Here is a 16,913-nt window from a genome sequence, read left to right on the forward strand (position 1 = left end):
TGCCAGTGCATTGCAACTCCTGTCATGTATCTGGCTGTTTTTAAGTTTTACATCCACTCCACTCAGTGTCTGGGTTTCTGCTCCACCCAGCTCTTCTACTTTTGCAGTATCAGCACAGGCAAGTCCTGTAGTAAAGGTCTGCATTGTCATTTCATTTCAGTACATGGTGAATCAAGAACAGATGCTGAAGACTGCCTTGCCTCTCTTTGCCAGATTCATCATCAGCAATGGACTGAGGACTAAGCATGGGACATTCAAGATCCTCTTGGAGGCAGCTGACCAGGCTTTGCCCACTCTATCCAGGAACATGGGTTTAAGAATAATGGAAGGAGCTATGGCACTTCTTACTCCTGATGTATTGCAGCTTTCAGACCCAGATACTGCCAAAGGAAACCTTACCTTCCTCTTGGCTCAACTCCCCCAGTATGGTCATCTCTATTACCACGGGGCTGTGCTACTGCTGTACAATTTCACACAGCAAGATGTGGACAATGGGGATGTTGCCTACAAGCACCGAGGTGGGAATTCCCAGATTGACAGATTTACATTCGTTGCCACAGACAGGACTAACCAAGGCTTCATCGTGAATGGGAGGGTGCAGAGCGAGCCAGTGGCATTCACCATCCAGGCAAGTGTGACCACAGGTTACTTAAGGGAGATAAATAGCATGATAAGGTAAAAAATATATCAATTTTGGTGACAGCTGGTACTTTCTGCAGTCTCTGATTTTACTCTGCAACCAAAATATTTGCTTTCTGTGTTCCATGAGTAATTAACCTGGGGAATTTACTACTTGCCAAAATGTGTAATGTCAAGCAAGTAAATACTTATATACTTATGTACAGAGTGTACAATACCCTACTGCCTGTGGCAAATGATGGGCAGTCTGTGCCTGGAAACTTCTCACATAAAGTACAACTTCACTGGAACTCAGAGGTCTGCAGCAGACTGTGAGCCAAAGTGGCTATTGCCACCCTGATGTGGCTACTGCTCTTTTAGCAAAAGTGGGACAGAGAATATCCTAATGTGTAAAATGAATGTGTAATTTTGATTTAGGTGGACCCTTTGGACAAAATTGCACCAAAAATTATTCATCTTCATTGCATTTCTGATGTGGAGCTCCTGAAGAATGGCAATTATGGGATCTATATTACTGCCAGGTCCCTGAGGGCATCTGACCCCAATACAGAAGATGACAAAATAATTTTTAAAATTTTGCAAGGTCCTCATTATGGCTACCTGGAAAATATAACAACAGGTGATTTCTTTTATAGTCTCTATTAGGGACCATACCAGACTAGTTTTCAAACCCTACCCTGTTAATGCTTGCTTGATAAAGATAATCAGAATATCTCAGCAAACTTTGGGCAAAGCTTGACTTTAGTAACAAAACTTTTACAGTGAAACCTGAGTCTTTGAACTCAACAAAACAACAACTTTGAACCTGGAACAAAATGAAAGTTTGTTATGAATCCTCAAAGAGTTTGAGATAAATTTTAATAGCTGCTGTTGATAAACTTTTTTATTTCTATCCAGACAAAAATATTAATATTGAACTTGGCTTTTTGATAAACAAGTTACAAATGAAGAAATTGGCAGGGACTTATATTGAACAGGCATTGCTGTTTAGCTATAATTTGTATTTCTCTAAGTTCAGATTCTCAACAGAAAGAAAAGTTGAAAAGAGTCTATATAAACTACATGTCTCTTATTAGCAGGCTTTTGGTTCACCTGCATATTGCTTGTCTTTCCTAGGTGGATTCATTCAGGAAGGATTTAGCCAAAAGGATTTAAACAGCAAAATCATACTTTATGTCATCAACCAGTCACAAGAAGTGAATTCAGACAGCTTGGAGTTCCAAGTGACAGATGCCAGTGGAAACTCTGCAGCACCTCAAAGGTAGCTCCACTCCTTGGTGACACAGGCTGTGCTGCACTTAGCTCACCACCCCAGGGCAAATGAACACTGCTGGGCTTGAAGCCCTGCAGACATAGCTGCAACTCAACCTGCCATTGCTTTTGTTAGGGTAGAGAGGGTTTCTCCCCCTCAAGAAGGTGAAATACAAGGGGGGAGCTCCAGGTCAAACTGTGTCACAGTTCTCAAGGACCTTCACAGGGCCTTACCAGGAAACATAATGCATTTACTGGAGGCTGGGCATTTGGAGATCTGAGATGCTGCATGCTGAAGGATGTCACTACTGCTTCATGAACATGGTCCTGCAGCTGCAGGTCACTCTTGCCCTTAGCTGATGGTAATGCATTTTTCACAAGCTTGAGATTACAATGCAGGGGATGCTCTCAAATGACAAAACTATGAGTGTCAGATTTCTGCAAAAGAGCACTGAAAGAAGGTGAAGAGCACACAGCCTCTTCTTTGTCATCCACTGCATGAATTAGGCATACTATCCAATATTTCGTTGTGACATACAACAAGTCTCATGCAGAGAAATTATAATATCATCTGAACTGTGCTTTGATCATAAAAGCCAGAAGTGCAAGTAGCTCTTCAGCAGAGGATTCTCTTTATTTATGAAAATAGGGCTAAATGTTCAACCAACTGATTTAATCAGAAGAAATCGAGAAAAAAACCCAACAAACAACCAAAAACAACAAACCAAAACAGCCAGTATGTTTTTTTCTGGGCTGAACTGGCTATTCACCAACCAGGACTCATGGTGAAGAAAGAGGAGCAGAGAGCTATACCCTGGAGCAGAGCACCTCCCTGCACACTGGAGAGACTGAGCTGGAGGCAGCCTTTAGGCAGTTACGTGCTGTGCCAAAAGATGTCCCCATACACAAACACATCTGAGCATGGACAGCCCAGCTGCTCTGTGCTGGCTTGCAGATGAACCAATATCAAATCACCATTATGTGATGCCACTTCTCATGGAAAAGTGCAACTCCTTGTAATTGAATGGCAATGCATAGCACAGCTTCAGGAAAAGAGCAAAGAAAAAGCTCTTTTTTTCTTCGCAGAAAATAGGCATTGCAGTGAAGTTATGAACTAGCAGACCAAAGGGGAATTTTAGTGAAAAATACTATTTCAATATTGGATTTAAAAGCTTGTGAGATATTTTTTTTCACTTTAAAGTATTTATCACCTAATGATCACTGATTCAAAATACACAATTTATTTGATCATATCCCAGCTTTTTTTTTGAATGCTGCTGGACTACAACTGGCACATCCATCTTCTTTAGCAAAAATAAAGTAAATGAGATTCTAAATGGGTTTCCCACCAAATTAGCATCAGAGGAATGAAGAGGACCAGGAAGAAGCTTCCACTGGTGATAGAGCTAGCCAGCTGTGAAAGGCCTAGAAGTTTGTGTTAATAAAGTTAAAATTGTAAAAGCTCAGCTTAATTTCCTTCTTTGCACTCTCATTCATCCCTCTCTGAATCTCAATATTTTTATCACAGCTTCAGAAAAGGAAAGATCTTTACTGACTATCTTCAGCGCAAAATCTTCTGAGCAGTCTTCAGACACCGTCCCCATCCTCCATAAACAATTCTAAGATTCAGTGCATAAAACAACTGAAATCTGATAGGGGAAAGGTTGAAGAGAGAACTGTGCAGAGTACTAAAATAAAGGGAGGAGAGGAGACCCTTGCACAGCGGCAGAAAAGTCCTAGATTGTATTCTGCATGCTACAGGAGGAGATTAGACAGTAGATGAAGGCAGATGGGTAGAAAGGAGGATATTGCTGAGAGAAGACTGGAGAGTGAAAGTATTATAAAGCTTTAAAGCTAAAGGAAAAACAGTGATAACTCGGCCTATTGTTATGGACAAACTGCTCTTCTCAAAGTTACTGCAGAGTCCCTCTGACTGTGAAACAAATTTACTGCAGAGTCCCTCTGACTGTGAAACAAGGCCCAAGTGTGGTTTAGGGTAGATCAGGGCTGGTCTGGAAGGTTTATTACAGCCTCTTCCTAATCAGTGAAATCACACAGAAGTGTTGATTTGGAGACAAAGGGTCAGTATGTGTATTGGCTCAAGCAGCAGTCGGGGGAGCAGGCTCCTGAGCAGTGGGGGCTGGGGGTGGCTGGCCAGGTGGCTTTGCTCTGCACTCACAGTCCTGCCTCTCCCACAGGCTGGAGCTGCGCTGGGCTCGAATTGAAATGCTACAGACTGAATATGAAGTGTGTGAAAACATGGGAGTGGCATCTCTGAAAATCACCAGGGCAGGACACTCAGGAGACTCTGCCTTTGTAACTGTGAAGGTAAAGCCAAAAGACAACAACCTAACTTAATTATAAGTGCAGCTGGTTTTATTCTTCAGATGTAAAGATAATTCAGTAATCATCAAAGAGGCCAAGTGATTCAATCCACTTGGATACTCACTGGGACATTGTCCTCACTACTACAGATGGCTGAAATATTTCAGACAAAATAGTTTGAGTTTTCAGTTGAAATGCTTATTAACCAAACCTGGAATGTTTTGGAGCAGCATTTCAGTTCTGATGGAAAAACAGAGCAGACAGTTTCTTCTGGCACTGTAGGCTTTGGGCAATCTGGGGCCTTGGGGCTTCTGTTTTGCCTGCTCAGGCTGGAGGGGCCCTGGATATACAAGGATTTCAATTACACATTCATGGCAGCCTTCTTCATTTCTCCTCCTACTGCCCACAGCCTAGGAAAACACCCCATATCTTCAGTGGCTGTCTCTGTCTTATGTCAAAAAGACTAGACTGAAAGCAGCAGGCTATAATTTTGTAAAGCAGATTTTGTGCAACTTGCCTCCACAAATTTTATCTTTCCTGATAAAATAGAAATTCCAGTATTTTATCAGCTTGTCTTGCTAGAGAGATACCACTTCCCCCTCACAGTTTCTGAGGATTATAGCCCTAATTAAAAAACATAATTTTGATTTTTCTTCCACTGAAGTTAGTGGAAATCTTGCTAATGATGCCATCAGGGGCCATCCTGTCCTACCCCTCACAGAGTCTAGTGATCCTCCTCTTGCAGTCAGTTGCAGAAACAGACCAGTAAAATTGAATCCAGCATCAAGAGCTGGAACAGATACACAGTGTGGAAACTGGTGGCCTCTGGCGTCTCCTTGAAAATACAGGGAGTTGCTGGAATCCCTATATTTACATATGTAAGGTTCACATCTATCCCAGTGAGTCTTTGAAGATTACAGAAGCGACTTCTGTGCAAGAAAACTTCTTCCAAGATGTCACAAAGGGCCAAATGGGAAAACATGGCCAGGTTGTTGCTGCTTTTCTGAGATGACAGGATGTGCTTGACCAGGAGCCAGGAGTGGCAGGGTCCTCAAGCATGGTGAACAGCAGTGTTACCTGTATTGTCAAATAGCAATCTGAGAGGGGAATGAGCAAAATTATGAGATAGGGAAATTTTTTCTTTTATGATGCATTTTTTAATGAGCAAGGACAGAATGACAGTTGCACATAAGAAGGTTTATTCTTCAGGTCTTTATCTTTTTCCCAGCCTGAGTATATGTATGGGCTGCCCTGCCTAATTGAGATGTGCAAAGTACCTTCAGCATGCAGCAGAATGCAGTGGTTGGGTGAAATGGGTCACAGCATGGCATTTACTGTTTGATTTCTTCTCAGGTCAATGAAATATCTGCTAGACTGGGAAAGGACTTCACAGTGACTCCTTCCAAGCTTGTTCAGTTTGATCCAGGTATGAAATAGTGCACTGAATAACTCTAAAATTAATTCACTGATTTTGGAAGAGTAAATTGCTTTGAAGAGTGCAACCTATTAGATGCCTGTAGCTAGAGAAGTTGGATAGTATTTGAGACTTAGGCTCACTTTTTGGAAGTACTGTGGGCTTCTTTAGTTAATTGGTATCCTTATTGCTTAGCATTAGATTGCCTACAGTCTTTTATATCAGTTAAAATATCAAAAGTGCTGAAATGACATCTCCTAACCTCCCAACAACTAGGCTGGATAGGACTCACCCTGAGCTGTGGGATGCTTTAAAGACTTCAGTCATTACAGGTAAAGCCCAGGACACAGGTCAAATTTAGATAAAACTGAGAACAACATAGGTTATTCATGATGTCCAAGGCCCTTCTTCATTCACATACAAGCCTGAAGCTACCCCATAAAGAGAAGGAAACAAGAAAAAGTAAGGTAAAGTTTGCTTAAAAGGTTATATTTCAATCTAACAAGGTTTTTGATCCATTTGCAGGTATTTTAAATAACTCTTCCATCTTTAAAGTTAAGCTTTTCAGATAAAAATCCTATGATACATTTTCTCTTGAAAAATCACAGTGAAAGTCCTAAATCTATATATTGCAGTCGAGTTTTGTACATCTACAGCAGCTTTTTGTTACAGTGTATGCGCTTCAACTGAGTCACCATTGCCCAGGAACAAATGCAAACTTAATGTTATTTGGAAGAGCAGCAGGAGTCCAGTCAGCTGGTAGGAGCACAATAGCATACACAATCTACTCCATGCTAGCTGCAGACATGTTAATTAATCTATTTCTTTGACACCCTGATTGATTGAAATAGCACTTAAAGAGTAATTAAAATGTTTATTTCTGTTAGGAGTGTCAACCAAGATGTGGAATATAGCAATTACCTATGACGGATTAGAGGAAGATGATGAAGTCTTTGAAGTAATTCTGAGCTCCCCTGTCAATGCTGTTCTTGGCGCACGGACAAAAGCTCTAGTGAAAATTTTGGACTCGAAAGGAGGTATTCTCTTTTGATCTTCATTACTAAGAAGGTGGGACAATCTTGGCTGAGTAGCTACCTGTTTTCAACCACAAGTTGTTCCTAACACTCACTATTAGATCAAACTGCCAAATTTCTTTTTAAAGAAAACAGGCTTGACAGTTGCAGGCTCTTTATTCTCTCACACAATCAAATGCATGGTCTCAGGAAACACAGCATGGAAAAAGCAATGAGTACAAAATGAAAAAAGTGCCAGGAAAGAAACCACTTTTCATAACAACATGAGTTCACTTCTCATTTATTAAAGAGGGAAAAATTGGTTCTAGACACATTATAATTTTTTTTCCAGTTATTATTTAGTTCTTACACACCCTCTAAAAGAGATCTATTTTCTTCTCAAAAAAGAAACATAACAAATTAACCCAAATTTTAGCAATGTATTTTCCAATGCTTAAAAACCACAGTCCACAACTTCACAGGAAACAGTTTAGTCTTTGAAGACTGCATTATCATTGTGCTTTTCAGTGATCAAATGTGGTGTGCCTAAAATCAGACCAAAAAGGAGGAAACTGTAGAAACAGAAACATAGCAAAATTGTAGAAAAATAGGAATAACTAGAAATGCAGCTGCATTGTCTGACTGCTGAAGAGTGGTTTTTTCCTGGTATTTAGTGAAACAATATTTAAAATATTCACTTTGCAATTAATTAGGCTTTATGTTACAAAAAGCCCCTTAAAAATTTCAGATTTGTTTTCTCCTAAATATTCCTTGTGTAAATCAGGATTTAATTGACACAATGAGTTCATTGAAACAGCAGTGTCCTGGATTTCCAAGAAGGAGCTTCTCTGGACATGATGCAAGTATCATCAATGGTAGTTAAAGATACCTATATACTCATGGTCAAAAACCCCAGCACTTCAAAGCCTTGTGTAAGCATGAAAACTGATATTTTCAGCAGATGCTTCATTGAAATTCTGACCTGTGGGTAGACAGATGCATCATATATAAAATCTTACTTATATAGGTCGTAGTTGCAGTTATAATCATAGATAACCCCAGAAATGGGGGTATCTGAGCAAATCAACTACTTCAAGTGAAAGAATCATCCAGCTTTTAAGGACAAGCTGTTTGTGTCCCATGTCAACACGACCAGTTATCTGCTCATGCAGTGAGAACTGACCATCTGCCATTTTTTGCGCTTCCAGGTCAATGCAGCTATTCCCGTTCTTCTGGCCAAAGCAAGCATGACTTCTGGGGGAGAAGCACGCTGTTTCCAGTGTCCTTGGGCTCCTCATCACCTTCCAGGCCTGGCAATGTTTCCTTGGAAGGAATCCCACTGCCTCCTTCCAAAAGGATGAGAGAGCATGGAGGGGACCTGCGGCAGGAGCACAGCTTGGCGAATCGGTCAAGGATCAGGCTGAGAGTAACTGGGAATGGCAGAACAGTAAGACACTCCTGTAGTGCAGTGATGGACTGATTTGTGGGTTTATTGTGATGTGATATCTTAATTTGTAATTTTTGTAGCAATTCTATCTATTGACCACACAATAACTATAAACTACATGAGTTTACTCTGAATAAGACCTGGGGGCTATTTAAAAAAACTGTAAGGAAAAAGCTAAAACCAAACCAACCTGATGTTGAGGATCCATGCATGCAAGAGAGGAATAAAATCTGGACTTGGGGGAGGAAACAGGCAGGAAGCAACCTGAGCAATTATAAAACTTCTAATCTTATAAAAGTTATGGTTAAGTTAGAAGTTGTGCATCTGGTACTGAAGTTAGCTGAAAATACTGTTAGCTTAAACAGGGAATAATTATTTCAACCTTATCCACTGATTGTCCTGTTTTTGCTACATTGATTTAGCTAGGTATTTAGTAACTTTCTGCTATTGGGATTTTAAAGTTAGTGGAATCTATATTTTTATGAACACTGAACATTAAACTTCTAATTTGTGCTTTTTAATGGCTCCTTTCAGAAATGATACATTTATATATTATGAGAGAAAGAACTAAACCCAAGACATGCTCTGCATGATGTGTAACCTAGTAGTAAATGTTACATAAAGTCTTCTTGTTTCTATAATACATGAGTATACCCCTCTCATTCTGCTCTTCTACATTTTTCAGGTTCATCCTTCATCTGTATTTCAAAATGAAACAGATGTGATTTTCAAAGTAAGAGTATTATGGGTATTGATTGGACATTTCTATGATTTCTTTCTGATTTTGTTTTTTCCAGGCTTTATCACTCTTAATAATTTGTTATGTCCAATACTTTATTTTTCCTTGTATCTTATTTTTTCTTTGGTGCAATTTCCCTTCATTTACAATAATTTGTATAAGAATACATTGTTATTATTTGTTTATTTAATTTAAATGCTGTAGTACATACTAACCCTCCCTTTTCCTTTCCTGTTCTTGTGTGTGTGATAATGTAAAATGAAGTATCATGGGATTGTATCACTCAAAATAGAGGATGACATCTCAGCTGAAACCAACAAGAAGACACAACCACAGATAAACGTCATCTCCTCCAGGAAAACAGAAATCCCACAGGCTGATAAGGCAGAACTTACAGCTGAACCAGGATCAAGACATAAGGTATGAAACCTTTTTTTTCCATGGGCATTTTCACCATCTGTTTTAAGCTGTGCTTTTTTCTGAAATGATTTAACACCTAGAAGAGTTTTCATGGCATAAAATTTTAATATAAGACCTAATTAATCTGTTTCATTTCACTGGTTTTGTGTAATTGTTTTCCTTCAAATGTTCAAATGACTTATTCTCTGTCCAGGACTTCTACTCTTTTCAAAAGGCTTGTACACCAGATTTAAAGGGCCTCTTGCATTATGAAGAAAGCACACAGAAGTTATTTCAGTGTGATGGGATAACATGGAAATTCTGGAATTCCCAAAGCAAGGTAAAAATGTAGCCATGTATAGGTATCTTTGTCAGAGCATGGAGTCGGTGATACCCTAAAGTAGAGGACCTTACAACTGTTATTTACTTGAACAGGGAATAAATGTTATCCAGATTCAGGTTTGCTTTCAGCAGAAACAAAAGTTCCCCAGGAATATGATGAGAACTTTCCTCATCATGAGTAAACCACACGAGCACTAATGTCTTGGTGCTCGGGATGATGTGGGCATAACACAGTCAGGGAATTAAGCCTGTGGGAGAATAGGTGGAATTTAGCAAAATAAACTTACTTAGTTATTCTGTAAACATACACTTCTCCCCCCACTTAGGATGCCATGCTGTACAGATTACAGGACACAGAAAATTGTATCCAAACTAATATAAAACCTTTGGACAATTTTTGGAACTGAATCCTACTGTCACCATTAAAGTTAGTAATTATAAATTGTAGGATCCTCTTTCAGGTATTATTTATCTAAATATTTTAAGCAATGCTGTAGCTTTATTTATAGACACTAAAGTTCATGCTTGGTTTAATTCTGGCCACAACTGCACAGATGATCTGTGCACAGACAGAAATCTGTTTTATCTCCATCTCTTTTATTTTAGGAGGTAACTGTGAAGAAATGTCCCTCTGGATGGACTTATCATGAGGGCAGCTGCTACTTCCTAGTAGTGAATCACAAGGTCACCTGGAACACTGCTGCTCAGGCTTGCAGAGAACAGTAAGAGACCATCATGCATTTGCATTGCACTGCTGTTTCCCTGAGCTGAATGCTGCTCCTGCAGCCAAATTTATTTTGATAAACCCGGTTTTGGCTGCTCTGCACAGCTCCCCCCAAAAATGGAACAAATCCTGGGATTCAAACACAATGGACGATAAAAATATTAGTCTCATAATGTTTCAGGTGGTGATGCTATCTTAATCACAGCATGAATTCCCAAAGCTGTCCATCTGCAGTAAGGATACTTTCCTAATGGGAGAGTTAGTTTGGGAGAAGAGAAACTCAGAGTCAGCAGAGACTCAGAATTTCACCTTCTCTTACTCACCAATTCCTTGGCACTACCTCCTCTTGATGCAATAATGGTAAAATATTGCCAGTGTGCCTCACTGTAAAACATTACAGTGTACATTACAAAACATTACAGTGTGCCTCATTGTATTCTTCTGAAAATACAGCTTTGAAGATTCTGTAACTACTTGAAAACTTACACATTCAATTTAACAGTGCATTTCTGACTTTTTAAGGATATAACAACAATTACAACAACAACAACAACAACAACAACAGTAATAATAGTTGTCTCAAAGTAGGAGATAAAAATACTGCCAGTCTTGCTGTTTGGACACTTGCTTTGAGATTTGGCTTTAGAGGCATTAGGTTTGCACTGAAAAAAATGTTAGCCATGATAACATAAAGTTTGTCCTTCATGTTAGAGGATAGGCATTCTCTGTACCTTGTCCTGAATTGTGAGCAAGATGTTGAAAACCAATCTGAAAAATAGGAGGGGCTTAAACAGACCTCTCTATTACTCTAGATCTCTCCATTACTCAGAGGAAAATTGAAATAGGGAAGAGTTGGAAATAATAGAAACAGAATATGTTCCATAAGTACTGGAAGGACATGCTGAATCGTGAATCATGGCCAAGTACGAATAACAAGCATTGATTCATTCCACTCAATTATGCCAGATTATGTTGTCTTGGTAACACAAAAAAGAAAAATCTTGATACTACTACTTCCAAGCTGATGGAAGATATTCTTTCCTAAAATATAAATGTTATGTGCTTTTGTGAGCTCACTCCAAATATTATGTTATTACTTGGTTTACTTACAATTTCAGCTCCTGAAATTATTTGTTATTATCTGCTTTAATTATACTATTTGTTAGCAAACAAAGCTATAAATTGTGAATATATATATATATATATTTTTTTTTTTTTTTTAAATTTTTTTTTTAAGGCTACAACAGTGAATTGATCTCTTGGGACCGTATGTCACTCAACCAGGAGGTGTTTCCTATCCTCTAAAAGAGTGTAATCTTTGTGACCCATATTTTTTTGTAGGCAGTAGCTTCCTCATGAAGGCCATAGTGTGCCATGTAGATATTAAACTGAGTAAAAGTAAATAAATGTAAACAACAGTAACTAAATGACAGTGTTAAAAAAACTACACAGAAAATCAAGGCATATCACTGAATCCACAAGGAAATTAATCCTAGGGTGGTGCTAATTCAATTAATGTCATACTGACATAAACTAAGGAAGATTTATCCCATCAAATGGAGTACTTCTTGCCTCCATCTGGATCTGATTTACAAAAATACGGCTTCAGAAACACACTAAAACTTTGTACAGGAACATAACTTATGAAATTTTATTTTGTGCTTTCCCCCAGCTCCTCCAGCAATCATCACCACCACTAATTGCAGTGTTTCAGTTATTAATACTGATTCTATTGACATTTAAATGTTTCCAACAGGGAAATAAAACTACTATGGAGGTCAGTCCTCAATTTTCAATAGATCAAACAAACTAGATATTAAATGAAAATATTAAAATTGACTTTCAGTAAATTAGCCAACTTCCATGAAAAAAAGAATAATTTTTTGCTACTACAAAAACTGGCATATTTTTAAGCTCCTATTCATTTATCATGCAAGAGTTTTCTATTATACAGAATCCAAGCATTGTTAAACTTGATTCACTAACAGTCTACAGGTAACCAGCCTGCTACCCTCTTTGAGACAACCTTGCAGTCATGAGATGATGGACTTGAGAACAGTCTATACAAAAAGTATTAAAAAAAAAACAACCAAAAAAACAAACAAACAAAAAAAAAGGCTGAAAACTGTCTGGAGAAGGGCCACAAAGATGATCAAAGGACAGTAAACCCTGCCATGTGATGAAAGAAGACATAGGGGAGCCCTAATCACTATATTTCAGTATTTAGGGGTGGCTAGGAAGAAGATGGGGACTCTCTTTCTACAAGGAGTCACAGAAAAAAAAAAAAAAAAAAAAAGAAAAAAGAAAAAAAAAGAAAAAGAAAGAAAAAAAAAAAGGAAAAAAAAAAAAAAAGAAGTTGAACAGCTATGGGTTACTCCTGGGAAGATTCCAATTACACACAAGGGAAATTATTTTTATCACTGTGAGATCAGCCAGTAGAAGACTCCCCCCAGGAATGTGATGGATTCCACATCAGACACTTTTCAGATTTAGCTAGAGAGAGTGCTGGTCCATCCTGTCTGGTCTGTCCTTTTGCCAAGAAAGGTTGGAACCAGATGATCCTTGAAATTCCTTCCAACTTGATAGTTCTGATTCTATTCTATCAAAGTATTGCTATCAATTTGTTGTGGAAGCAGTTGTTGTCTGGACACAACTACATATGCATGGGCTAGTGCAGGCTTATTTTCCTGTCTGTTGATATATGTTATACCCATCTGATACAGGTGATATTCAACCCTTTTCTTTAGTTTCCAGGTGCAGGGGTACAAGCAGATGAAAATATGTTCTTGTCTTGATGCATGTTTTTATATATCAGTGTTAAACTGGGGATGAGGGGGACAGGGAAATCTCAGCTAATTGCTGTGAGAAATCTTGCACTATTTCTAGCCCTTCTCTAATTTAATTCATTGGAGAGAAAGATGGTTTAAGAACTCATTTCTCTAGCTTTCTTTGTATGCATGAAGGGGCTCTTGGCAACATGAAGAGAAGCATCTGGGGGATATTACGGCTGAGTGATCCCACAGCAGTCTGATTTAGAAGCAATTTTGATGATTTATGCCACAGCTCTTGTTTATCCAACAGGAACATGTCCTCCCCAAGGGTCATCTCACTCATATGTGAAATGGCTTCACTGCTGCCACTGAAGGGATGGAAGAACTGGATAGATAGAACCCAGAGTTGTGTCTTTTGCCTCGTTAGTCATATTATCCCTTTCTCTGTTTTGAAGTTTAACATTTAATTAAAGCTCAAATATAATTAGATTCCAAGTCCTTTACTGATAGATGTGTAAGGCAGGGCATGCTATTAGCTACATGTGGCCTCAATCCTTGAGAATCACAGGCAGAATCACATCTAAAGTAATAGATTAGATCCTTCACGATGGCTCAGTGTTCCCTAGTGCAAAGCAGGATAGCAGTCCTCTTCTCCTGTACTGGTTCTCTAAGTGACTGGTTTAACTCAAATTATTCTGTGTGACTCCAGCAGAGGGATCCAGTCACCTAGGGTCATTTTAAAGGCCTTTTGTATGCTATCTGGAAGTGTAGGGCTCCTGCAAGTTCTGCATCATGTCTGCCACTCTCATCTGAATGTTCTGAAGGACACAAGGCAGTGTAAGCAGCACTAGACACCCATTTCAAGGCATCAGGGTAACTCCCTAGGTGACCAAACAAAAGATTGAGATAAGCACAGCCTTTCAGTCACCTCCCCCCCACTTCAACATCATCAATTCAACAAGGATTTACTACAGCAGTTCAAATAAAATGTTGTGTCCCGTGGAGACCTTCATACTTAGTCAAGTGTGCTTTTGCCAATCTTAAATTTGTCAAATTGGTACCAAACTCTTAAATGTATCTGACAATTTAATGGAAAATCAGTAGTCTTTTTGTTAAGTGTTTTCCATATAATACTTCAGAGACAATAGCTAATAGCAAATGTTTCCTTAATTTTTGTAACTGCTCTAAGATAAAGGATGCTCTTTACTCAATAACAAAAAATATAAAGCATACAGGAACAATTTTAAATTGAAGGCTTAGCACAGAAAAAAGTGATGTGTGTGGGTTTGTTGTGGCTTGTTTTGGTTGTGTTTGTTTGTTTGTTTGTTTTTGGCTTTGTTTGGGTTATTTCCCTAATAAAGCATTATAACCCCTTATCTTGCCTAATTTACATTAGGAAGTGTTAAATGCACACAACTCCATAAATAACATTATCTTGTAATTTCCAGTGTCTGATACTGTGCCTTGAGGTTCAGTGAGTAACTTCATGAAAGTTCATAATGCTCTTTCAGGATGGTTCTCATTTCCCTACAATACATAACCTCCCAAACTAGGTATAGCAATTAGAACAGTTGTTCTGTCTTCAGCAACGTGTTTCTCAAGCTGTACTTAGAAAGCACTCCTATAGAGAAAAGATTAGATTACATTATAATTATTGCAGTGCTTTCACAGTGATGAAGTCTCTCCCTGGTACATGGATTGAAGTCTGAAACTATTATTGCTCAGACCATGCCTGTATATCATACAGGAGCAGTTACTGGCACGCATCGATGCTTTTTGGCTTCACATTTTCAAGGATGCCCACCTAAAGTAAATATCTTAGTACCTGGGGTTTGAGTGTCCTTAAACAGAAGCCAGATAAAATGCTCTATTTTTGTTCTTGCTCACCTAGCAGTGATACCACAGAAACTGCTGCACAAACCTCTTCTCAGGTCTGTTTGGTCAGTGCAACTGCAGTCACTTTGAGACAGTATGGAATCCTGCTGCTGCCCTGGGAGGGCACCCTGAATACCTATGCCTGCTTTCCTGGACTCTGTCTATAGAAGAAGATGGAGTGTGAATCTTCCCAACATATTGTCAGTGTAACAGCTTTGTTCCTAGCTCACCAGATATTCTGTGCCTGGCAGACTGGCCAGGTGGAAGGGTGGAAGCTTGTCACCCTTGGGATATACAGGCACATCTCACTGTGATGGGAGGCACAGCTGAAGCCCTGCTGACACCTTCACTGGGTGCAGTTTTAGGGGCCTGTACCACAGTGGGTACACAATCCTGACCCTACCAGACAGTTCTGAGGCCGCTGTGCCACAGCTCTAGGTGAGGAGAGTGTGCATGTGTGTCATTGTGATCCTTTAAGTGCTGTTCTCCGCATCAGGGAGCCCCTGATAGGCCTGACTTGCCCCAGGGCAGCTGTGATTGCACAGGCAAGGGCTAACACCCCGCTGTCCTGCTGGCCTTGGCAGATCCCCCTGAGGACTGCTCCATCCCCTGCTGCTTTGCTGGGCTGTAGGGATAACAGAGGAAGGCTTTGCAGCAGAAGCTTCCCCCCCCCAGAAACACATGAATTTATTCCACATCCTGACCCTATGGTCCCTGATTAAGGAATGGTCCAGATTTTGTGCAGTAGGGACTGTGCAGAATATTGTGAACTACTGCTCTGAACTTCTCGTCATGTAAATTTTTCCTGCTTCCGTATCTTGTTTTATATCATATGGAATCCATGGGATCAGTACTCTCAGAAGACATACAGGGCAATAACAGGAACGGAGATCCAGGCATGGATCTCTAACTAGGCAGCAGGCTTAAAGGTGGGCTTTGACTCTAGCATCTGTTCATGGTCTCCACAGTGAGCTCAAGTGTGCCATGCTGCTCTTCAGGCCTGATTGCAGTCCCAGCTCTTAAAGAAGGCAGTCATCACTTCTTCTGGAGCAATAGTGATGTCCTGATTATCTGGCAAAAACAATTAAATTAGCAAAATCCTTACAATACCATTTACTTATTCTGATGTTCAAAAATTATCTTTTTTCTCTCTTAAAATGCTTCTATGAGCAGTGTTGTTTGCTCTGGCCCTATCAACTCTCACCCAGGATATTCTCAGAGGCTGAAGGGGTTGGCATCACTTATAGACTGAGCACCAGTCAGAAATGTCAGCACCAGAGGTTCAGGATCAGAGGGATGGCAACACCAGGCGTGACATGTGTAAAGGTGATATGATATCAACACAAAGCAGGACATAAAGAGGGATAAATAAGGAAGTGGAGCCACTGATGGTTGATGGTTCCTGGCAAATGTGAAGAATGACATTTGTCTCTTAATGCATAAAGATTTTAAATGGCTTAAGAGTAGCCTGCTGGTGTTGTATGCTTGGTACTGGTTGGAAGACTTGTCATGGCAAGGCCACTTAGTGGTAGGGTTTGCAAGCCCTCCTTTGGAACTGGCATACTACAAGTACAAGCAGAGCAGAGCTGACGTAACTCACAAATAGTCTGCTTAATACAAACCACAACTTCTCTCCAATCTGAACTAAATGTGTAGTCACTGCAGACAATACTCTGAAGAATCCGCTGATTTTCAGAACCTTTTCAGATACTGAATTTCTTGTGATGTACTACTGAGGGGACTCATGGAATACCTGCATTTACTGAGTGCAGGTTCACAAGAGGATGTAGAACCAAAACATCTCAGCTGAAACCCAAAATTAAAAAGGATAAAAATGCAAAAAAACCCCAAAACCCACAAAAACAAACAAACAAAAAAAAAAACTAAGAAAAGAAAAGAAAAGAAAAGAAAAGAAAAGAAAAGAAAAGAAAAGAAAAGAAAAGAAAAGAAAGAAAAGAAAAGAAAAGAAAAGAA

At 39.4% G+C, this 16,913-nt stretch overlaps 1 protein-coding gene across 1 annotated transcript in view; it reads left to right on the forward strand.

Annotated features, from left to right (window-relative positions):
- Positions 1-16,913, forward strand: part of FREM1 (FRAS1 related extracellular matrix 1) — a 61,722-nt gene that overhangs the window by 41,796 nt on the left and 3,013 nt on the right. Inside the window, exons 25-35 of the mRNA XM_079330475.1 lie at positions 214-628; positions 1,057-1,258; positions 1,756-1,900; positions 4,089-4,218; positions 5,569-5,641; positions 6,517-6,666; positions 7,851-8,089; positions 8,775-8,822; positions 9,093-9,248; positions 9,442-9,567; positions 10,176-10,291. Coding sequence (XP_079186601.1) covers positions 214-628; positions 1,057-1,258; positions 1,756-1,900; positions 4,089-4,218; positions 5,569-5,641; positions 6,517-6,666; positions 7,851-8,089; positions 8,775-8,822; positions 9,093-9,248; positions 9,442-9,567; positions 10,176-10,291 — 1,800 coding nt within the window. The remainder of the gene's footprint in view (positions 1-213; positions 629-1,056; positions 1,259-1,755; positions 1,901-4,088; positions 4,219-5,568; positions 5,642-6,516; positions 6,667-7,850; positions 8,090-8,774; positions 8,823-9,092; positions 9,249-9,441; positions 9,568-10,175; positions 10,292-16,913) is intronic.

The sequence above is a fragment of the Erithacus rubecula genome, assembly GCF_903797595.1.
Source record: "Erithacus rubecula genome assembly, chromosome: Z".
NCBI lineage: Eukaryota > Metazoa > Chordata > Aves > Passeriformes > Muscicapidae > Erithacus > Erithacus rubecula.